This window comes from Pagrus major, chromosome 8 (assembly GCF_040436345.1).
Source record: "Pagrus major chromosome 8, Pma_NU_1.0".
NCBI classification, from domain to species: domain Eukaryota; kingdom Metazoa; phylum Chordata; class Actinopteri; order Spariformes; family Sparidae; genus Pagrus; species Pagrus major.
Genome location: NC_133222.1, coordinates 17,019,817 through 17,045,015, shown reverse-complemented (window position 1 = coordinate 17,045,015; position 25,199 = coordinate 17,019,817). Strand labels below are relative to the sequence as shown.

Genomic DNA, 25,199 nt, shown 5'->3' with positions numbered 1-25,199 from the left:
TTGCACAATTACTGAAACCTGAATAGAGGCATCTGTAATGGAGCCATCTCTCTTCCTGTTGTCTTCATGACCCAATTCAGTTGACCATGATGTCACTACAGATTATTTAAAGGGTAACTCAACCACTTTTGCACATTAAAGTGTGTTTAAAGGTCTTGGGGAGTACAACTGCATATAAGTAGTTTAAAAGCCTTTTGTGGCTCCAGAGGAAGCTGCATGTCATTTGATAAATTGCTTTCAGTGGTGTCTCTCAGTGGCAAAGTTGCATTGTGGGAAATGAAGGCGCCAGGTTTTAAAAAAGGAAGAAGAATGCGTCGTATGTATCGAATTTGATCATTTGTTTTTAAACTGCACATAATGAGTCCAACAGTGTTGTAGGAGTGCAATGCTAGACTAGTGGGCTGCTTTCCAGAACCTGGCACCTACATTTCCCATAATTCAACTTGCTACTGAGTGACATCACTGGATAGCAATTTATCAGATTACATGCACCTTCCTCTGGAGCAACAAAAGGCTTTTTATTGCTTTTTCATATATGAAGTAGCACTTCCCAAAACCTATAAAAACAAAATTGGTGGAGTTACCCCTTTAAGGACAAGACAATCAGAAAAACAAAAGGTTAACGGTATGCTCTGACTCTTTACAGCAGATATGTGCCATATGAGGCAATGGAAAACTGGGAAAAGAGATTTAAGTTGATCTTTTTTGTTTTAAAATGAGATCGTATATTTTGTTTTCTGACTATTTGTTGTGACAATGAGGCCGTGTCCAACAAAATGGTCCAAAAAATTAAAAAAATCAACTGACACGAAGTTAGGGACAGAGAGCGAGGAAGAAAGCGTGCAAAATAAAGTCATAGACGGCACCTTCTCTGCAGCTCCTTGATGCGAACCATCATGTTGAGGTGACCCTGGGAATACTGCTCGATCACGTCTCGCACATCATACGGCTTCCGCGCTTGCTGTGGATCAGTGCACGTGCACATACACACACACACGCACACACACACACAAACGATAGAACAAAAACACACACACACACACACACACACACACACACACAGGGACACAAAAGCCATTGTCAACCATTGCGGCTGTTGCTTGGTCCCCGAAAACATCCCCAACCCCCTAGGGTGCAAAGGGTTCATTGTTAACTCATTGTGTGTGTTTGTGTGTGTTTGTGTGTGTGCGTTGTTGTGCGTGCACTGACAAGTGCATGGTCATGTAGAAAGCAATCGTGTTAAGGTCCTTTCACAGCTTTGTTTAGTGTGACGTGGATACAAGCAGCATCAGAAAGAACCCAGTGAACTCTTTAGGGTATCCTCCGTATACACAGAGTGTAGCCTCTGCAGCTGAGATCACTTAGGCCATAATTGAAAACATGTACAACACTTGGAAATGGTAAGAATATAGGAACCATTCTACAATAACATGTAGCATGAAAATGATGGCCAAAGTATTTCAAACGTGATTATGCGTTTTTTTTACTGAAATATTTATTGTGCAAAATTTTCTAACGTAATTCTGCTGACTTTATTGCTGTGCGAGGCCGCGTCCTGCTGAGTGTGTGTGTGTGTGTTTTTGTGAGTTCAGTACAGTAAGTGAATTCCTACTGTAGCCCTAGAGACAGGTTAGCAGATTTCCCATGATACTACGCCTGAACTGAAGTGAGCACAAAGAAGACATGCAGGTGCAGGTTTCAGGCATTTACGCACAAACACACACACACAAACACACATGCACAGCAGAGCTGCAGCTGATATATGCCCTCGGGACTCCCCCCTTCTCATCCTGTATAACCGCACACTCACTCCATGCACACACAACACACTTCTCTCACTCATCTGTCTCTCTCTTTATCTCTCTATCTCCCCCCTCCTTTGCGCTCCGTAACTTTGCAGAATTTCTCTCTCCTCCTCTGGATTTCCTTTGCTTACCTGAAATTTCTTCCTGGCCACAAAGTACTGCATTCTGCGGAGGACTTTAACAGCTGACCTCTGGGCATGGGACAACCTGTGACAGAAAGGGAGACTGATTTAGTTGAAGAGAAAAACAATGATGGGGAAGTGTGCAGATGTTTCCTTGCTGTAAAATGTGAAGTGGCTTGTTTTGGACAAGCTGAGTTATAAAAAAAAGAAAAAAAAGAAAAAGAAAAACTGAAGAAAGGCTGCACGCTCCGAGTCCAGTCTAATTGACTCTTGCTGCATTGAAGAATAGGACAATGTGTGCACCAAGCAACAACAAAACACATGTGGTCCTGACAGGAGAGCACACATTGGAAGGTATGCATTCATGTACACAAAAATACACATTTAACCTAGAGCTGTGTGTTTCAATCTGCTCTCTCCCAGTGCTTGTCTTATCAGTCACTAGTATGAATCTACAAAACAAAGTGAAAGAGGGAAAACAGACTCAGTTTGCATTAAGAGGAGTCCCAAAACACACGTCCCCCGGCTCGAAGCAGCACATCTGTGTCAACACAAGGAAAAACCCACTGGTATGGAGCTAAACACTGAAACAGAAACCACTGGATACAAACAACACACACAACCTCGTACTCGCATACCATAGTGACTGTATGGCATGCACTCGTGTTTGTTTTTTCAAGGAGGCTCTCTGTGTGCTGCGCACTGGTGCTCATGTGATTTATTGGTCAGAGAATGCTGAAACATGTCCTTGGATAGTGCATGTGTGACAGCTGCATGTTTTCATGATGAGTGCTATGAATGAACATGGATGAGAAAACTAATTCTGCTGTCAAATTTGTTGAGTGACTTGATCTCAGTCGTCTGAGTGATTTAAAACACACAAACACTGTATGCAGGCACAGACGGACACAGCCACACAAGAGACCACAGCAGTCAAATCGTCATGTTTCAATTTAAAAAAGGCACATTATATTATATTTGAATTCTAATCGTTTTATTTTATTTATCCTTTTTTTCCAAGTGCATGGAGAAAACAAAAACAAATACATCATTTATTGATGATGGTATATTTCAGTATTTATTGTTGAGACAAAAGACATAGTTTGATGACATTGTAATGTAGTGTGGGATCATGGGAGTTGTTGTTTTCCTTGTTTAACAACCACCATTGTTGGTGAAAATCTGTCTAACCTGACCCAGAAATGTTCAAAGACATGGTAATGTTTTAAAGTTTTATTCACAATATGTTAAGCCGCATTTGCAGACCTTCTTCCTCCCCTCTGATGTTTCCCTGGAAGTTACAGCGACAGGCAACCAAATGAAACTCACCATTACCTTGAGTAAAATTCAGATTTCTCTGGGTTTTGAACATTAAGGGAAACATTTGGGAGTACAACTCAAAATATATAACAAAGGTCTGGTCGTTGTTTTTTTTGGATATTTTAATCTGGAAATGTTATATCTTTATGTCAGTATTCATAACATTTAATATGTTATTTTTAGAAGTTTTCCATGAACCTGTATTGAGAAGCTCTGACTTGAGGTCTGTTCAAAGAGCATAAAAAACACACATTACCCCTTTATTTTCCCTGAGATTGTACGTTTCATCATCAGGTTTTAATGCAGAAATAAATCATGAATGCTGAATTCATTTTGAAAAATGTAATCATTTCAAACCTCTTTCCACATCACTCTGAGAAAGCCTCAAATGTAAAGATAGTGTAAAGTGAAACCTGTGTTAGACTGTCCGATTGTGTGGTTGAGTTGAGAAGGGCAGGGGTGCATGAGTCCTAAAAGTGCTAAGAGAGATCGTGATAGAGCTGCTTGATTATGGCAAAATCATAATCATAATTATTTTACAAGATTACTCAACGACTCTGGAAACATCATGAATGTATTGGCCTTAAAGAAGTTGTCTTATTACAGAGGATCGTCTCAAACTTTGAACATAATTGAACTGATAAACAAATATTTGGTAAAATGTGACTCTTGTCCTTTTTGGATGCTCCAAGCAAAGGTGCTGACACAGCACAGATAGACGCCGGTAAAAATCTAAGAGGCAACTGGCTTGACCAGGTTTTTCGCAAATGACGTCTCACTTGACCGCAAAAAGTTTAATTAAACATGCCACAGCCTGGCTGAGAGTGAGCACACCGCTGTAAAACAAAACAAGAGCATTAATGGGAAATGAAATGCGTCACAAACATGATTTATCTCGATTATCATTTTCTTACGATCACTATAAAACAAAATCGTAATTGAAAATAAAATAATCAATCTTCCAGCCCCAGGTTGTGGTCTAGTAATTAGCGTTTACGACACCCTTTAATACTGCCAGGCACTATTCCACTATGAGTGTCAACTTGTTAAATCATTGAATAACCCTTATGTGCTTATTGATTGACTGTTACAGACTTCATGCGGTATCATGTAATATAGAATGAGCTCCTATCTGCTGGGCGAGCAGGACTTGCTCTTTTTTCTTTTGTTTCCATCTCTCTACCTGTCTTCTATTTCATGTACAGTACATCTCAGAGACAGGTGACCTTTCAGCCATCTGTTGGTATCAGAGACAACAAGGTAAAGCTAGTAAGTCATGGGACGGTGTGTGTGTGTGTGTGTGTGTGTGTGTGTGTGTGTGTGTGTGTGTGCCAGCAGTGTATCTCCTGAGACGCTGGATTAACAGCAAACCGTCATCTTGCCGGAGAGATCGCGAGGAAGATGGCAGAAATGAAAACGGGGATGGTCGACTACAAAATGATAAATATTAAAACGATGTTTATTGCAATCCCACTTCTACGCACCTCTCAGGATGTGCATGTGCACTGTACCCACAAATGTGTTTTCATAATGCACTGGATGTGTGTGTCAAACGGCCCTCAGAAAAATAAACAGAAAATGAATGACTCCATTCTGATGTCAAAGGCTACGCTTTTGTATGCAGAGGGTAATGTGTGTGTGTCTGTACTCTGTTTTAAACAACGTTCCTATCAAAGCAGACACACCCAAGTGAACACACACGCACACACCCTCGACACACACAAAAACATACACACACACCACCCTCCCCCTCCCCAAACAAGGGTCTTTGTGGAGTCAACAAGTCGCACTGAGGTCTTAATTAGGCAGAGGGACAACAAAAGGACTTAACAGACAATGCGTTGACATGGGACCATAAAACATGAACATCAAAGGCTGTCAGGCTGCTGTCTTTTTTCCTGCCCTCCATGCGAGGGCTGCCCAAGCTATAGGAGGAAATGCACACAAACAATGCCAAACATAAAGAGCATGAGGCCCTATTTTGGGGGGAAAAAAGTGTACCTCCCCACCTACTTGCTCTCCATCGTCGATGAGGAGAAGGATGTGTTTTTTTTCCGCCTCTTTTCTGTGTGACTCGGAGGTTCGAGCATAATTGGGAAAGAAAACACATGTAGGAAACAAAAAACATGTGCGGTTTTGATCGTTGTACAACTGTACCACGCTCCCTCCTTGCCCTCCTCCTGTTTCCTGCGTTTGACACAAATGCGCACACATGTTCATCGGGTAAGTGTGATAAAAGAATAACACGGAGGGTTTTGTCCGACACCAACCCCCCTCCTCCTCCCCCCTCCACTCCATTAAACATTTGGCACACAGAAACTGAAGGAATGTAATTCCCACATCTCTCTGCTGATGCTGCCCTTCAAACACTTGCCGGCTCTGACTCTGCTTCCCAGTCATCTCCTCCCGCCTCCCCCCTCTCCCTTCTCTTTTCTTGGTGTTTATTTTACATCTGTGCAGAAGATTTGACACACTGTGTATCCTGGGGACTCCTCTTGAGTCAGCAAAGCTCAGATCTCACCCACGACGACTTCAATATATTTTCCATTGTCCTGCGCTGTATGATTCATTCTCTATTGGGGGGGGGCTGGTTATGTGTTTTCCTTTTTTTTTCTTTTTACGGATTAAACCCCAACTCCTAGCTCCTCTCAACAGACTCGCTATTCTTCATTAGGTCAACTCTAAAAGTCATGTAGAAGCTGTAATTGCTGGAGTCATGAACTGGCCCTGTACCCCCTCTTGAAAAGCTGTGACAGATTTAGCCCCATGGCCTCCCCTGGACCCTTCTCTCTTAATAAGGTTTCTCTTTTTTCATTTTCAGATGGTCACTTTGGAGATCTCAGAGTTGTCAATGGCAACTCTCCCTCGTCCACCCACCCCCTTGGCTCTTTCTTTGGCAGGGGACCGTCAAATATCCTGTGCTTCCATGGTGCGCTGCAATAACCTCGGAGTCAGTCAGGAGAAAGCAGCCTTAGACATCAATGTGCTATGGTCAGGGCCCAGCAAGACTGCTGGCCTGTGTGTGTGTGTGTGTGTGTGTGTGTGTGTGTGTGTGTGTGTGTGTGTGTGTGTGTGTGTGTGTGTGTGTGTGTGTTAGTGTGCATCTGTGTGTGTGTGTGAGATAAGCTTTATGACTGGTGCTTTGGTCCATCAAAGAGATGGGCTCTTCTTCTGTTCTCCTCAAAAACAGACATCCTTTTATCATATCTTGGAAGGATAAGATGACTACATTCTTTCAGGAATGTTTGATCTAAAAAGTGATGGCATGCCAAAGGGTGCCGTGTTAAGAATTATAAGGGCGCACTGCTAAGGCACGATATTGTAACAGCCAAGTTTCCCCATTCAGTTAGGGTTTTAAATTAATAGGCTTCAACGCAAGAAATGCTCCCATGTGGATTCTCCTATTAAGGTTTGTCAAGTGGGGAATTAAATGTTCTTGCATGCAGGAAGTTTAACCTAATTTTGTCTTTCTCAGGCCACCTCTGCATCAGACCAGCTACATCTGAAGATGCCCCAAAACACCAGTTAATGTTGTCTCTTTTTTACTTCCATTTTGGTTGGTCTGCAATTATCAGAAATGCACATCATCTGCACTGTGTTTCCATACAGCCAAATGTATATGTTCTCATTTACATTTATTTTTTCATTCTGTTGACAAAAGTTATTCGACCGCAGCTCACAAGTGGTACTCTTAGCATGCCCAACAGTCGTTTCTGAGCTGCTGTACCAACACATCCAAAGTAAACCTGCCAAAAATAGCCAGTTGACTCCTTTCCTATTGACAGAAGAGGAGTTTGCCTTTCTGTTTTTTTGCGGTGTGTCACGCTTGATGCCACGATCACAACAGAAAACAGGGAACAGTAGAAAGCAGCACGGAGGCCAGTGACAATGTTAAGATGGTGCATTTCATTTAATCTTTTTCTTCAGTCTATCTTACAAATTCAACGCCAACTGAACGATGTTGAAGCAATGCTTGAACAGAGACCAATAAAACAACGACTTACGTGCCAACATCCAGAACTTCAACACGCACCATACTGTAGCGTTGCTAAAAGGGGTAAAAATGTGCCTGTCTTGTTTCCATTAATGCCAACTGGAGCTGGAGTCGATAAAAACCCGTGACCAGGAATCAAAACCAGCCAAATGCTGGTAAAATATACAAGTGGCACATGGTCATCAAAAGTCATCTATTGAGTGGCTGGTTAAATTTGAACATTCACTAGCTATTTGACCAGTGGGCAAAAAAAGCTAATTTTGCCTCCGCCTGTGACCACTGCAGAGTCATTTGACCGTGAAATGAATACATATTTGTACCCTTTCTCACTGAAGATGAAAGCCAGATGTTAGTGGTTGTAATTAGGGGTTTTGTCCAGTGTGAAAGGGATTGTGCATTTCTCTGACTTTCTCTTTTTCTCAAACTTGACACATCCAGATCCTGGAAGACTGGACTGCTTTGCGTGCAGCTGGCCGCAGCTGGTTAAATATGGCTTCTGATACAATGGTTTCCCTCCCCCCTGTGCCGTGTGTCTGCTCCGCTTGTTTTCATGTCCCCACCAGATCAATAGACACTGATCAAGACACGCTGGAGACAAAAGCAACAACCAGGCCACATCAAAGCAGAGTGCCCATTAAGAGCTGATGACAAAGAGAGAACAGAGAGAGCAAGCCACGTTTGATGTGTGTGGCCTCAGAAAGTGGGAGAGAGAGACGCCAGAGATACCGTAGGTTCGCTGTCCCCCTAACCTTCTGCATCCCTATTACAAACAAGCTGTGAAAGTACTGTACACCATGAAACAAGGACATGTTTGTGTACATATATATGAAGGAATGTATAAAGCCAATGCAGACAAATACAGCGCATCGATTCGTCTCATTTATTCATTTCTACACGGCGTAATTTGACTTTAACAATGCTGACACAAAACAAAACATTGGTAAATACATGGAAAATGATGTGCTTTGGATCAACAACATTAAATACTATGCTGATATAGTCAGATCTCCTCCCTCTAAAAGGTACATGTGAATGAAAGTCTCCCGTCTTTAAGCTGATAAAGAATCCTGCCAATGTAAATGATTCCTTTCGAGAGACAGTCGACATCCTGGTGACCTCAAAAAAAGCCCCACCCATGTTTAATGTTAATGAGTCTCACAACCTGTCATCATTTAAGGAGAACAGAGACAGACACAGCTCTTTCCCACCACGCGGAGAGAGATTGGAGAGGAGCGCACATCTAACAAGTAGACTAATGACTGGTGAACTCTTCCTGACACGACTCTAACTGCCAAATTAACTAAAGATTTGGGCGAGGACGCTTGCAGTTAGGCAGCCGAGAAAATGATGAACTACAACCGTGGGAAAAACAGTTTTTGCTTGGGTATGAAGACCAAAATGATTAGCATTTTAATGTGTAAAATATAGACAAAAAGGTCTGATTGCAGGTATTCTATGGATAACGGCTTCTTACATAAAATATAGATAATTGGAATACACTTCAAATCAATCCTACGTTTTATTCTCTTAAGATACGTTCGTGCAGTTCCTGGGAGCAGTAAATTGGGACAATGGCTACCTCTTAGATGTGACCAGACTAATTCAGGTTCTGAGGGTTAATGTTCCAGGCCTAAGGTGTAGCCTCAAGAGAAGGACGTGGCTGTAACTATTCTTCAAAGTGAGCCTAATTAGAGAGTCGGATAGATTTGGGGTTAATGACGCCCTCTTTTGGGCCAGACGTTCTTCTGGTCTAAGCGTTTAGCCTAAGGTGGGTCAGTAATGTGGGCATGCATAGTTTAGTGAGTGCATCTGGGTAAAAAAATCTTTTTCTGAGGGCATTTTACCTCACCAATCTGTTTTTTAAGAAAGTTTTCGGTTTATCTGGGAGCTCTCTTTTACGGCATGGCTCCATTGCAATGTTAATCATTTGGTTGGTCAGTCATCCACTTTTGAGTCCAGACTAAAATGTCTCAACAGCTTTCATCCCACACCATCACCAGGACAAATTTTCTTTTTCCATTGGTTTAACTCAAAAACAGTCTGGTTTACTTTATAATGAGCATTACAACCTCACAGTGGTGTTAACATGGCTGTAAACTCTTAGCCTGGCTGAAGGGCACCAGAGAAACATCCGCAACCATTGTTTTCCTTGTAAGGTTACACACTGGCGTCTCTGAACCCACATCATCACTGGCTGGCTTTTATAACAGTTGGGATGTTTGACTGTACAGTATGTAAAGATGGACAAACTGACAGCTCCCCAAATGTAAATCCAAAATGCTTCTCCATGTTAAAGAATAGGAAATCACATATAATTTTCCCAAATATAGTTTCTGTCATTTTAGGTAGTTCTTATCACAATGAAGTTTGTTCAAGTGTTCATGTTTTCTGATAGGTTTGGTTTAAATTAGTTATTTGATGCTATAAAGAAGGAGTGTGAAGTCACGATTGACAGCTGAGCCCCGACTCCGACTCCAGATGACGTCAGTGGCGCAAGATGGCAGCAGTTTTATCTGGGATATTTTAACTTCACTTTTGTACAGCCATAAATATCTCATACCATTGCTAGCCTACCAACAAACCAGCTACAGTCAAGAGACATAATATTTGAACAGCACTGGATAAAAATAAGCATTTTTAATTTGTGACTCTGGTGTGTATGAGATTATCCCCAATTGCACACGCGTTTGTATACCTGTGTAAAAGCTTGGCTGACTGGCCTGGTCTAGAATGGCATGTGGAGAGTAGTAAGCCTAGCAAAGGGGCCACACACAGAAATCCACATGCACCAGCATCTTGCAGGCACATATATAGACGTACATACCAATGCATTGACATTCAACACTGACAATCCTCCCTGTTTAGACCAACATTCTTGAGGTCGAGTGTGTTTGCGTGCGTGTGGGTATGCGCGTGCACGTTATGAGGACAGGAGGGCGATTGGGTTTCTCCAGTGGGGGACGAGGGGGTGAGGTGGTGAAGAAGGATTTATAATTCATGGCCTAATAGGATTTGTTGCTGTTTAGCAGGATTAGGCATGTTAGAGAAAGAATCTATTTATTGCTGCCAGTCGGGGGGTCCCCTAGCCTGGGTGGGGTGGGGTGGGGAGGTTTTGGGGGTGGGTAGTAGCGAGGTGAGGTCGGGGGGGTTGCACACTGGACCCTTGAATTTTTTTCCCCAATCATTTTCAAGGATAACCCCTGGTACAGAGGCCCCTGAGCACCTAAGCCCACCCCCTACTCTCAGCTCTCAGTCCCACTACAGCCACCATCTTTGGATTAAATTGGCCGTTTTTCTTTCAGAGCGCTCTGATAATCCAAGCACATGAGCCCAGTCGTTGGTCATGCCAACACACATGGGTGTTCATCTGTGTTTTTATGTGTGTGTGTCCAGAGACAATTAGCACCAGCACACCCTCGGGGGAGCAAGGGCCTGCTGGAGGTGGCGGTCACAGTCCTGACCACGTTCAGCCTGGCTTAACCCTGGCTATGGACCCAGCAGGAGGACAGAGAAGAAGAAGGGAAGAGAGGGGGAGTGAGAGAGAGAGGGAGAGAGAGAGAGAGGGAGAAAGGAAGAGATGGAGGGTGACCTGAGGGCCTTCTTACCTAAGGGACTTCCCTTTCATAAGCCAATCGGTTTAGATTATAAAACCGTGCTCCTTTTCAAAAGAGCATTATTCTTTCATTCATGCATGTGTGGTTGGGGCTTTGGTGGGGGACTGACAGACATTAAAGACTACTCTTTAAATAGGCCTTTCTACAGTGGTCAGCCTTTTTGTTCCTGCTTTTCAGTTATTGGAGGCCTGATTGGCTTCCCTATTGGCGATTGCTGTATGTGTCTGTTTGTGTATTAAAGAAAAAGAAAGAAAACATTTGAAGGGGCAGCATTTTTCATCCTCCATCAAGTTTTTAGCGTCCTTATCAATATTCTAATGAAGTGTATACTGTTGTTAAACTCGTTGAACACTTCCATCTCAGTGCGTTAAGGGGTGGGCTCAGTTTGCCAGTCCAGAGGGTGGACATGTGGATTCAGCCTATGGTTTTAGTTGAGGAGACACATGAATTCTACCAGGCTTGGAGAGGTGGCACCACCTGAGCTTTATGATTGCAATGAAGAAGTGCTGTAAGTGCTCTGTCTTTTTCTCTGGATTCAAACTTATGTCAAGTCTCCAAGTGTGTGACACTGCAAGACTGATACAAGCGCCGACAGACAGGCCTAAGGACTACAAAAATAAAATGAGGAGAGGAGAGGAGAGGAGAGGGACACAGCCGAGAGTTCTGGCCAAACACAACGCTGCAAGATTCCTTCACAATGTGGAGAGGAAATCAGTGGGCACAGGTCGGCTAATGAACAACCACATCAGTCTCTGTTTATCTATCCTTCAGTTTGGTTTTCATTTATTTGCACGATGACAAAAGATAATAAGAAAGCTAATAAAAACATACAAATAATAAGATGACCAATAAATACATTCCTCTGTAGCTCCCACACATTTTTACCCGCATTTAAACTTGCTCAAATTCTAGTTTCTTCGTAACAGAGTAGTATGCTGAAACTATGAGTAAGCAAAAGATGAGAGAGACAGAGAGCGAGAGATGAAGTGGTGGAGGGAGTGGTCGCGGTAACAGTAGTAAGTCGGGGTGGAGGGGAGGGATTTATGGCAGCAGATGAGGCTGAGAAACGTCTTTGCAGACTTTGCTTTAATAGCTTCCGCTCCATGTCCACCGTACAATTAGCACACTGTCTCTGTCTCCACGTCTGTCCTTGCCCGGACGGTAATTATACCAGCAGTCCAAACACACATGCAGGCAGACAGGCAGGCAGAGAGACAGGAAAGCTGAGAAAGGCTGAATGGGGTCATATCACTGGCGCTGTTACTTCATAACCCTCCACTGGTGATTTATTGCTTATACAGTAAAGATATTAAGTTATTGGGATTTTTTTGACTTTTCGGATCATGATGGGCTTCGGCGTATCCAATCAAGCAGAAGCGGTTTAGAGTCTCTAATACCAGGTCTGCAGACTTGAGGCTTAAGACATGGACTCAACTAACATCACAGATATTAGGAGTTAAGATTTCACTGAAGACCTGACTTATGTGAAGCTTGACTTAACGAGACTTGAGACTAAAAAGCAAAAAAAAAAAGCAGGTTTCGACTTGTTAAAATCCCAGCACAATATAAATAGACAACGGCAGGCAGGCCTTGAATATTTCAACAACCTCATATAGACATGTTTTCAGATCTATAAAAATAAGAGTTATTTACCATGTTTCTTACCTGGTTATTTTTTCTTAATGATGTCTACTCTTGCTCCCTCATTGAGAAATCCAGAATCTATGAATATGCAAAGATTATACACTACAAAAGCTAAACTGCTGGACACAACACTGTATGTCCAGCACAGGCAAACTTTCCCCTTTCAGCAGATGAATGTGAAAACAACCTCCTCGTCTTTAACTCTGCACAGTGAAGTGGAGGGGGACGTTAATCATTACAATTGAGAGTAACTGGTCTCGGCAATGTAAAAAACACTGTTAACACAGTTGTGAGGATGCCATGTGAATTAACAGTCAACATTCAGAAATCTGAAAGACTTTTAATTGACTTGTAATGTTTATCCAGACTTAAGACTTGACTTAAGACTAAAATTTACTTGGACTTGGTCTGGAATGGTTTAAACCTTCCATGGAAACTTTGTCGATTTTCAACCAGCTTTGTATCACTACAATGTGGGCAGCACATGCAAATGAACAACGTTGAACTTCACTCTATTTTGCCTGCAGCCAGCACTCCCCGCTCATTTACTCTAGGGCTGTTGCTCCAACTACAGATTGTACTCCCACCTACACAGACACAAAGAAGTCGAATTTAAAGAGGGAGACAGATCGCAAGAAGGGTTTGTGAACTGGCCACGAGCCAGCCAAAACCAAGCACCGCCCAACTGTGTTGCTAACCAGCAGGATCGTTTGTGGCCGGTTGATATAGGTTTTCTACCTTTCGAGCTAAATCGGATAATAACATAATAGTCCTTCATGTAGCACCAATTACAAACATATTGGAATGTTGATGATGGTTCTCAGTCATCCAGGTCATGGTGATTCTAAGTGCTACATCGTAGGCAACAGGACTTGTCCCAGTTTTTGGAAATGGGGCCAGGACTCAGACCTGCATCTTTTAGATATAGCACATAATTCATATTTTTAGTTAATGTAAATTCTCAGGTGTCCAAAGGTTTCCATTAGCCCTTTATTTGGCTCAACTGGTAATCCAAATCCACTTCGGCTCCTTCCCTTCTCATAGTTTCAGTCTTACAACTTTTTGTTTCTCTGGTGTTGACAGCAGGGGTGATGTTGTAAATTTTAATTTGTAGGCTTTTTTAGTGCATTCTTTCACTATTCTTTCACTATGTCCAACAGGGACTATTAAGTTTTATTTAATCCAGACAAAAAGACAAAAGAGTTTCATTTGTTTTTTCTATTCTCAATGGTTACATTAACCTTATCCTGTCAAACAGTCAAGGGTCAATTTTAGATTTTGGCGGGATAAACCGAGCACAGCGTGGTGTCGTGTGACTGGAACAAATGTATGTCCGTATCATTTTGTACGAGTGAACAGAATGAGGAACACGGTTACATTTAAAAGACTGACTACAGGCTCTGATCCAACCTGAGTGTGTAAGCAGTCCGGGTCAGGAACGGCTCCTTGCTTGCTGCTATAGTGGGATCGGATGACTGTACACTGAGAGTTCACAGGCCCAGGAGGAGGTGAAAGATGATCAGAGGGCTCGGTGGGTGCAGCAGGGTCTATGATTGGTCAAATTGACCCTCCTAATGTTCTCTGGTGAGATTAGATATGAGAGGGGAGTGTGTCGGGGGGGAATTATGGGCCTGTATCACTGCTCTTAAGCTCCTCTAAAAATTATATGGTTTTGGTTCAACACTTCTTTCTTTTCATCAGCACTGTTTTGCATGCATTTAAATGCCATTGGACAGCTGTATGAACAACATCTGAGTACTGTTCAAGACTCTGGGGCAGTATCTTACAGCAAAACCTGGCAATGTCATTGTGTTCCATTTAAACTGTTTGCGGTGTTGTTTGAATATAATGTAAACGGGTAATGGACTATATTACCACGTTCGACATGAACTTAAAAAAACATCACTTAGATTAAACGTCTATATCTTTCAACGACACCACTTTTGACATCGCTTGAATGTGTTTGAATATTGTTTGAATACGACTCCTGCATGTTTTGTAATCAATCTGAGTGATATTTGTGTTACTTTTCCAAGTTCTACACCAGTGAGCAGCGAGATCTGCTGATCCTGAGATTGTGCTCCAAAGGAATGAAATCTAATTTGAGTGGGAGAACAAACAATAGCCAGAACATTTGGGACAATGTTGAAAACAGGAGCGACTGCCAAACCTCTAAACAGAACACAATTAAGAGAGCGTCCAATTCATAAGCCCAGAAGGTAAGCCTAAACTCCACATCCAAAACGCTGGTAAATATATATGTTGCACTGGATTAATAACTTAAAATAATATGTCAAACAATCCTGCAGCCTACGGTCAATTGTTAGCGCACTAATATGAGACAGATACAGAGAATCATGCAAGGACATGCACAATTTATAACTGATGTAACACTACCATGATATAACAACACTGACCTAATAACACAACGCAGTCTGCAAGCCAGGGGAATGAACATGATGAAAAATGATTTCCAATACGACTCCACACTGACAGACAGGAAAAACAGACACGCTGGCTCAGCGCCTGGAGCATTAAATGACAGGCTGAAGTTCAGAGGCATTTATTTGTCATAATACTAAACTAACTTGAGATCAGCTGATATCTGTCAACACGCTTCACCTAACATTGCTGTGATACAACACTGAACGACTGTGTCAACAATGTTGAAATGAAACAAGGAGGCATAAGGTAGAAAGAATGGAGCCCATAAAAGAAAATTAAGAAGGAGGAGAGGATGAAGAAATGTCAGATTCATCTTGTTTTCAAAGAGCTCAGTTATGAGAGCGGTTATCTGAAACGAGGCGCTGGGAACGGGGTGCAAAGCCATAATTGGATGTTTGTCCCCGGCCAATTTTTCAGGGCAAATTATCAACGCATGGGTTGGATTGCTGGAACCACATTGTGGAGGTGGAAACAGTGGGAGCATTGAGGGGCCAGCGTGACGCGCTAATAGAATCATTTAGCACACTGGGATAACGACAGCATGTGATGGATGGAGCGAAGGCCCTGCATCTGCTGCTGCTGCCACGTTAGCCCTGCTGACTCATTGCTAAAGGTGCAGCCTCTGTATATTTCTACATCTGACTGTGAGTGTTTGCAAGTGTGTGTGCCGACAATGAAGTGTGTGTATAAGCATGGCAAAGGCCCTCCTGGCAAAATCCACAGAGCCTTGTCTATCTCTGAGTGTGTGGGTAAAATGATGACTGGGCATGTTGCTTTTGGAAAGCCTGCTGCACTGTGCCATCTCAGACTTGGGACTGCCTTGTGTGCCCTCCCCCTACTCCCAAAAACAAACTGTCACTCATGGCTTGCCACTGACCTCCAAATTTCCAAACTCAGATAGGCAAAAAGAAATATACTTTGGATAAGAATAACGTTAGAAATGTAATCATTTCAAGCTTTTTTTTTTTTGTTGACACAGAATGCTATACTGGATCACCACTTCAGAGTTAAAGATTGTGAGAAAATTGGAATAATTAAAATGCTGCACCCTGCTATTGTCATTACTGCAGTACAGTAAGCGTCTACAGTTTATATTGCGTGGCTGTGTGTGTGTGCCCACACCTATAGATTAGTGAAATGGAAGGAGTTATGTCATGCCAGGGGTCTGAAATAAAAATTAAAAAAAAGTCTGGTTTATTTTCTGCACAGGCAATGTTAGGTGAGTGGCAGATGAGGCACTTTAATGCCATGAAAGTTTCCAGTTTGAATCATCAGTGCAAAAGATGACTGTGTTTAAAAAAGAGGGGAAAAAAGACTGTGTTCTGTAGACAAGACGTGTGTTACAAGAATCAGAAACATAAAAAAAAAAAAAAAAGGGAAAAAGGAAATTAAAAAAACAAAAAAAAATCCAATCCCTGATTTTAAATTGACGTTGTATATGCACCACTATTGCAGGCTGAAGTTTGGGACTGTGTTTTGTACACATTTGGATGAAGTCAGCTTACAACAGTATTTAAAATTTACTGCAGCTCTAATTTTGCATGCTTCACCACACAATAGGCCAGTGAGGCCAGTGGTTCTGCAGCATTTACAGCCATTTGCTAAGGCACAGTGTCAGAAAAAAGATGATAACTGAGAACAAATGTTGAAATATTTCACAGAACGAACATAACATAACTTTTTAATTATCCATGTTGCTATTTTAATGAGGAAAAGTGTTGCGAAAGGGGAAAATACTTACAACTTCAAAACACCAATTCAACCGTAGGCCAAATTCGGCCCTTTAACAGCGTCATTCTAGCCATCAGTTAATCAGTTTGATAGCAGGCCATTTGCCGATTTATTAGTTGTGTCTGTTGTTAAGCACAAAAATACACACTCAGAGGCAAAATAATGTATTAAAGTTTATTGCTATGTTGAGTCACGTTCGCCAACTTCTGTATCATCTGACGTTTACCTGAAGTTATAGGGACAGGCAACCCAACAAAACGCACCGTTACCTTGAATAAAATTACATGGTTCTCCAGGTTTGAACATTGCGAGTAACAATTTGGGATAATGTAAGTACACAACTCAATAATGGTTGAGTTGGTTTGAGACATTTAATGCGGAAATGTTACATATTATATCTTTAAATCATAAATTACAACTCGCCTTAACCTGAGCCTGCTCTGATATTACTCCAGTTCAACTTAATACATAGAAACAACAAACTAATCATGTTCATAGGTAAACATAAAAGCTCCATAGATGACCCAGCATGTTCCTGGGAGTGTAGGATATTAAAGTAGAGGGCTGTATGTGCTGTATTTGGCCTGATGCCCGTCCAGGAGGGAGGACATTTCATACATGAAATCCTCTCCATGCAGGAGGTGAGGTAGCCTGGAGCTGTCAAGAGAGGTTCTTGTCCACCCCTGCGTGGTGCACACTGCTGCACTATGGGAAACACAACCTCTCACACAACACACACAAAAGCTCATATGTGTATTCAACGCTCCTCTCACAGATAAGGATACACATGCTCACAAAAAGACGGCCTTGAACACATGCACATGGAAACAACAGAGAAAGAAAAGGTTGGGGGGGTGAGTGGTGTAAGAAAAGGGAAAGAGCGAGAGAAAGGGCAGTGGGAGAAAGAGTGCAAGATAAAGAGAGTGAAAGAAGGGCTTGACAAAACAAAAGAAAAGTCAGTTACACACAGGGAGCGAGGAGAGCAGGAAAAAAAGAGCTGAAAAAACGAAAATCAGCAAAAAAAAAAAAAAAAAAAGGGCAGAGGGAAGAAAAAAAAACCCTGCCTTCAGTCTCGGAGTGGGAGGAGTGAGAAGGAGCGGCAGCAGAGGAGAGGGAGGACAGAGAGAAAGAAAGAAAAAAGAGATATGGAGAGAAAAAGAGAGGGAGACAGCAGAGGAGGAGGAGGAGAGTGTCAGGGCTAGGGGTGATTAAGCCTGGGGTCTCCTCTCTGCAGAGACACGTGCGCAGACTTAATCAAGTCGACGCCAGCCGGCCACATTTCCACATTACTCCCTGGCCGCCTGCCTGACAGGTCCGAACGAGAGAAGGGAAGAGGAGCTGAAGGAGTCCGCCCGCCCTACACACCCACCCACCCTTGCCGCCTCCTTCTCCTCCTCCTCCTCCTCTTCCTCCTCCCCGTCTTTTAGCACCCCCAGGCCCCGGAGCGATGCCAGAACACATGTGAGCGGCGTCGGAGGGAGTGGATGGTTGTAAGTTAGGGAGCAAAGAGCAGGAATACTACTGACTCCGCCAAATTAAATATTATTAGCTGGGAGTGCACACAACTCCCCCTGAAATCATTACGGTCTTCTCTCCTGTTGCATGATAAATTAAAATTACTTTTACACAGTGATAGAAGAAGAATTCAGATCATTCACTGAGGTAAAAGTACTAAAAATACTCTACTATAAGTAAAAGTCCTGCATTCAAAACCTCATTTGATCAAAAGCATATATTATCGGTTGCATTCACTTAAAGTATCATTCAGTAAAATGTTCCCTGTCAGAGTTTTACTATTAGATATGATGTTTTTGGATTGATACCATTGCTGCATCAATATGTATGATGCATTTTACTACTGTAGTTGTTTAAAGTTGAGCTAATTTTAACTGCTTAAGTCTACAGCAATGCATCATATCATATAAGATCATCATGTGTAAAGCTCTTAAAAAGTCAACTTTCTTATGAGCTCAGAAAAACAGCCTTTTTTCAGCTTTGTGACAGTGCATTTTCCAGCTAATCCAAGAGTTTTTAGCTAATGAAGAGAGAACACTTCATCCTTCAGTTTGTCACAAATTGTAGTGAAGTTAAAGTATAAAGTGAAGTTATGTAAAGAACCTAAAATTTGTATTTATATACAGTACTTGCATAATGTGCTTAGTTACATTCCACCACTGCTTTTACAAAACCTGAAGAGGTCGTGCACTGTATTCCTCCTCTGTCTGATCGCTCTGTTGTAGCTCCTGTCTCTTTAAGGCCCCCCCCCCAGTCTGCTCTGATTGGTCAGCTCACGCATGCCTGACCCAGCACCACCGACGACAACAGAGCAGCCGTGCTAAATCAATTACGTGCCAAACTAACTGCGAGGCATAAGTTATGAAAATGTGTGACATGGTAGTGTGATGTCACAATGTCACGGAATTAAACTGGGACAACTGATGAGGCGTTTCAGAAGCAGTCTTTTATGTGGGAGAGAGGAGCTTCTGTTGGTGCAGACTTTGACCTTTTTATCTTTCAAGATCTTTTACATGCACAAGAACATAAAACACTGAAGGAAAGGGGGAAAAAAACAAAAAAGCATAATTGGTCTCTTATAAAAGATAACTAATTTCTTGCAGAATTTGTGGTACTATATCACTTGGATCTGTTATCAATACAGTCTGAGTCTGAGCTACTTTCTGTTAAATCTGTTGCAATCATACAGCAGTTTTGAAAGTGTGGTCGTTTTTTGTGGTCTGAATATTTCAAAAACATTTCTGAGAATATGCTTTAACAGTCATATTTGAGCATGACATGAATGAGTGTGATTATCTTTCTCTGTTAGTCACTCCGAGAAAATACGCAGCGCACACACCCTCAACCGCACACACTTTCATAACCTCCGTTCGTTTGCTTTATTCTTGACATCCTCTGCCTCTCAAGAACACAGTACACCTTCTCTTCCCGCTCTTTTCTCCTCCACTACTCCTATTTCACGTTCACGCTCTTTTTTTCTCTCCTCGCTGGAGGCCAAGTGGGTCCGGGCTCAAGGTGGGGTATAGCGATGTCATTTAATAAGCAGCTTAACTTCGGCACACACGCCACAGAGAACAACCCGCACAGGCATCTACACTATAAAAAATGTCCAACCAAGACTTTTGTATTGCTTTAGTCTGAATCTGAATCCAAACTTCCAGGCAAGGGGAAAGTTAAGCATACAACAGTCAGTGATGAAAAATGCCTTGCTCTTCATGTACAGTTCTGTATATATATTCCAGCTTTGCGTTTTTTTTTGCAGTGGCGCTCAGTGTTATTTCACAACAATGAGGCCTGCTTAGAGCATTTCCAGTAACGGGTCAACTTCTAATCTCCTGGAGTGAAAGTCCCTGATAGAGATGGAAACAGAGAGACATTTGGTTCCACGCTGCTGTTTCTGAACAACTACTGAGGTGTAATTTCAACGTATCAACGAAACAAGGGCCGGCCTGTGCCAGTCTAATCTCTCTTAAAATTATGCACAGGTGGTTTGCTGATAGGGTACGAAGGTGTAGATACAGTGTGTGTCCGAGCATATGTGTGTGCGTGCACTTGTGTATCTCCTGGCACAAGCACAAAGCTCAATCCTAAACATATGCGTGCATGTGTGTGTGTGTGTGTGCGTGTGAGCACGAACACACAAGGGGGCCTTCAGTGGTCTCCTCTGACCTGTGAGTGAGGGCTAATTAAGTGAAGGGAGATGACAATGAACAAGGGCCTCCCATAGGCCAAGCCATCACTCAGGCCTGCTGTAATGAACACCCACCTACAGGTGTGCTGATCCCCAGACAACTCCACACACACACACAGACAAGCACACACACACACATGCACACACACACAAAATACCTCCTTTAACACATAAGAGTGCACACTCAAACATGCTTCCATATGTGCAGTGCATTATTAATGCATGCACACATATGTTAGCAATACACCAGAAAAAAAGATGTGGTGATACACAACAACACACTGACTCACATAGACACGTGCACACACTGACATTTTGGAGTGGTGCAGCAGCTCTGTAGGCCCCCTGCTCTTGTTTTGCTGAGGGCTGTCACAACCACAGCGCTGACAGTTCATTAGAGAAGAGTCGGCCATCGGAGACAGGCAGAAACTCACTAACATCTGTCACCTGGTCGGCCGGACACCAAGCTCCATCAAACAATAATCACACATGACTGGTAGGAGTTATGTAGGCTTAAAATCAAATCTCAAATGCCGCAGTCTTATTCAATATTTTCCATGTTCTTATGAGACACCTAATGCCCTTAAGTGTTTTTTTCTCTACCAGCAACTGGTGTCATTTATCATATAAAGTATTTTTTACTTGATGAAGGTTCTCAGGAAACGGTAACCAAATCTACCCCATACGATGTTTTCATTTCACATTTCAATTTAGAATAATCTGCTGCATGAATAATGATACCAAGGCAGCCTTCCTTTATGCCAGAGCACAATTTAAATGTATTTCCTTCACAGATTAAGACCAGGTCTCCCCTGCTGACACGCCTTTTCCATTTCCAATGAATGATTAAACTTCCCCATTTCATTTCCTAGAAACGTGCCAGGTTGAATGCCATGGCTACGCCTGTAGCAAAACTTCTTGCCGGCGTTTTATGGGCTTAATTAATGGAGCCTAATTGCTTCTGAGAAGAAATAAATAAGGCAGCCAGCAGAGCGCATCCTACTGTTAACGGATTATTTCCTCTCTGAAAACAATAACAGAATGTTCTGGTTTGTTCCCTGGAGGCCAGTTAAAGATTCTCGGCCTCAATATTTGTTACAGGCGGGTTATAAATGTAGAAGCTGGTCTTCCTTGAGCTGTGTGTCTAACAAATGACACTGAAAAGAGATTGAGTGGAATGAGCGCTCGTTTGTTCTGAAATGTAATATTTTCCCATGTCACAGTAGTCATCCGTAAAATTAACCTTGGAAAAACATTACTGAAATATAGAAGTCGCTCCAACTTTGATGAGCTTGAAGCTCACACAATCCCTATTGGCGCAATCACTATTCTGCATGTAATGAGAAAGGCCTCCAGCCAAAACAAAGGCAGCCCGTTCAAAAGAACATGTTTTCTTTCCCCCTTCCCTGGTCTTTCTAGTACTGTGACGACAGGAAATGAGTCTCGACATCAAAGTCTGAGGAGGAAGTGACTCTCTTCCCCTCCTCTGTGCGGAGTTGTCAACTACACCTGACACACGGTGGGAACACACACGTACTGTACATGTACCAATACACCTCCTAGCCATTTTGTTTCCGTCCTCTCGCATAAACTCTAACCATGATATCACCCGATGGTGTAATGGCAGGTCGGGGGCCACAAACAACTTAAGCTTTCTCAGAGGCCCGGTAGAAGAGCCATTGGACATTTTTATAGAGGGAGAGTTTGCATTTTGTGGGGGAGGATCGTCTTGCGGAGGAATGCAAATATTTAGCTTGGTATATAATGAAAATTACACAGTACGACAGGAATACCTGTGCAGCTACCCAGGTGATCGCCAGCCTGGCTCCATCCACCAGGACGTAAATATAGTAATTACCCAGAAGCCTCATGGGCACAAAGAGGAGTCAATAAAGATGTTTTACTGGTTGTTACCGGACAATGATTCATGACTAAAAATGAACTTGTGCTGGCACAGCAGGACTGCGGATGACATAACCAATCAGGGAGGCCATGAGAATGTTTCTCTGAGCTTTAGGGTAGACGTAAATATTTGTTGCTCTGTGATAACGAGCAGGGGATTTATTTGAGTGGGAGACACAACAGCCAAGAGTCTGGTCAGCAATACTGCTTGAGGAAAGAAGACTCGGGTTAACACTCTCACATACTCATACATCCCACTGTCTGCTAATGCGGCGTAGCTGTAGCTAGTGAGAAAGAAAGGCCTCTGGTCATGCAGACACAAACACCTCCACTGTTTACATAGTGTAGTCTGACACTGTGTACAGTGACCAGTGTGGAAGTGTGTTAGTGAATGACAGAGAGAGAGAAACAAAAAAGGGAAAGGAAAACTTAAGAACAAGATTCATGGAAAGATGTAGAAAGCAGGGTGAGAAAATAAAAAAATAAGAGAGCAAGGAGTTATGAATTGACAGAAACAAGACAGAGAAAAGAAGGGAGGGAAGAAGAGGGACAGTGCCCCCTACAGAGAGGACAGAAAACTCTAACTGCAGTGACCTTGACACTGAGTGAATGAGACAGAGGAAAAGAAATGGAGAAAAAGGCAGAAAGAGCCCCGTAAACTGTGTCTGATGCAACGACAGATGGACATTACAACACCAACAAGAGTTAAATAAATATTTATGTATAAATTTGTAGTTACAACGCACAACTTAAACAAAAGGTTCATTCTTTATTCACAATAAATGATGGACAATTTGACACGACAGACTGTGCAGAAAGAAGTGAAGTTAGTCCATATTTAAAAATATGATGGAGGATACTTTGAGTGTAATGCACACTTACAGTCACTTGGACATTTCTAAAGTAGAATGGTTTGAATCATTGAAAAAAAGTGATTTTCTTTTGCATTTATTAAATGTGTTTGAGCTACTGTCTCTATGTGTTTGCAGACTGTCTCCTTTTACCCACATGTGTCTTCCTCTCATGTGTGTGTTTGTGTATTTATGTGGCTTGTGTGCATGTCTTCATGCTCGCTGTGAGCGTGTGTCAGGCTGTGTGAGTTTAAATGGATTTTCCAGAGGCCTACAATACCGGTGCCATGTGTGAGAGGTTCTTTCCCTCGTATATTGGCCATGACACCCTCCCTCCCTCGCTGCACAGCATGGCAGCCAGCAGCACCTGCTGCACCGTAAACACACCTGCAACGCAGTAAAACCATGGAAACACACAGCATGGAAAAACTTCACAATAGGCATACAATGCAGTATATAGAGACAATAGAGCTGAGCACACACTTGAACAAAGACTACGCATACTAGGCTCTTGGCCTGTTTTAGCCACATTTGGGCGGTATAACAAACTTTATAGTATTTTTTTTCCATCAAAATAGTACAGAAATGGATTCTACATTCAAACAGAAAGGCAACTCTTCTATGAACATAAAAAAGATGCCAATGATCTACAGCCTATAACAGACTAAACTGCAGAGAAAATTTGTTTTGTTTTTCAATGACTAAAAACAACAAATCCGCCTAAGAATTATATGTATGCCTGCATTTGGTCAACACATAGTCGTGCTGTACAGCCTCCCTGCTCCTCCTGCCAGCAGAAATCTTGACCTCAGAGTTTGCTTTATTCTGGACTCCTTGTAGTTTTGTGGCTAGCCTTCGTCTTCATAGAGCTTTGAATGGCTATTGTAGCAGCTCATTTCCTTTTTTTTCCCCATTCTTGTGTGAGAATTTCTTGCTATCGCTCAAGGATGAGACAGATCCAATCTTGTCTGAGTCCAATGAGAACTAAGTCAGCCAAAATTAGGATGGAGCTGTAAAAAAATAAAAATAAAAAATCCTCTTTTCGTTGTAGGGGAAAATGTGGACGACATTAACCTCACTTTTCCCACATCTCCTCATGTCAGTAGAGCTGGTTTAGTAAAGTTTTAATGTGCCTTTTAAGATCCTCCTTGTTTTCGAGGCTGTCACTGGCTGTAGTTCAAGTAGTAATATTATAAAGGGATAAAACTACTTTTAAGGACACCAAAATGAATAAGCATACCTGTAGGTAATGGCTATTACAAATTATTCTATACACAATACACTTTATTCTAACAAGACTAAGAGTCTACAGCCAAGCTAGTGGCTCTGTAAGGCACAGCAGCGCGAAATGCTAACATCTGCATGCTGACAATGCTAACGTAGTGATATTTAGCAGGTTAAATGTAATTCATGTAATGCAAACATTTGCTAATTAGCAGGAACACAAATTACACCCGATGCTGATAGGATTTTAAGTATTCAACACTTTCGACTTGGTGATAGCTCTCAATATAAAGTGAGGAGATCACCAGTGATTAAGATTTTTGATGATGCCTCAATGGCCTTGTTGTTGGGGTGCATACCACATGGCCACAACATCCATGGTCAGATTCCCAGCCATGGACCTGTATTTGCATGTCTGACCCCTGTCACTCCCCATTTTTCCAGAATCTCTCACTGGATTACCACTAATATCAGTATTAGGGCTGTCATTTTATAAAAATTACACTGATGTTGGGTTACAATGGTAATGCTAAATCATGTTATTTTATTGTGCATTCAAAAGACCATCAATCAAACTGGTTTTGGTTTCATTACTTTAAAGTGGAAACAGACAACTTCCCCTTCCCTAGTGTTTCTAGCGTACTATTGTTGGCGTCACTGTCGGAAAGACAACAGGATCATTTCCGTTTTCCATGGAATAGCAACTACCAACAACATGGGGAAAAAAGCACAAGTTTATTCATTCATTTAGTCTATAATGGAGACATGATAGATAGAAATGATGGCAGCCTGACTGGATTGGCAGTCAGCCTTTGTTTTCCAGGGATATTCTGTGCCATGC

The 25,199-nt window shown here is 42.2% G+C and overlaps 1 protein-coding gene across 2 annotated transcripts in view; it reads right to left on the bottom strand.

Moving 5' to 3' along the window:
• The window catches only part of kcnq1.2 (potassium voltage-gated channel, KQT-like subfamily, member 1.2), a 184,973-nt gene that overhangs the window by 67,382 nt on the left and 92,392 nt on the right, over nucleotides 1-25,199 (bottom strand). For both annotated transcript variants that reach the window (XM_073472223.1, XM_073472224.1), the window contains exons 14-15: nucleotides 1,937-2,012; nucleotides 867-961 (exon numbers count right to left, since the gene is read on the bottom strand). In XM_073472223.1, coding sequence (XP_073328324.1) covers nucleotides 867-961; nucleotides 1,937-2,012 — 171 coding nt within the window. The remainder of the gene's footprint in view (nucleotides 1-866; nucleotides 962-1,936; nucleotides 2,013-25,199) is intronic.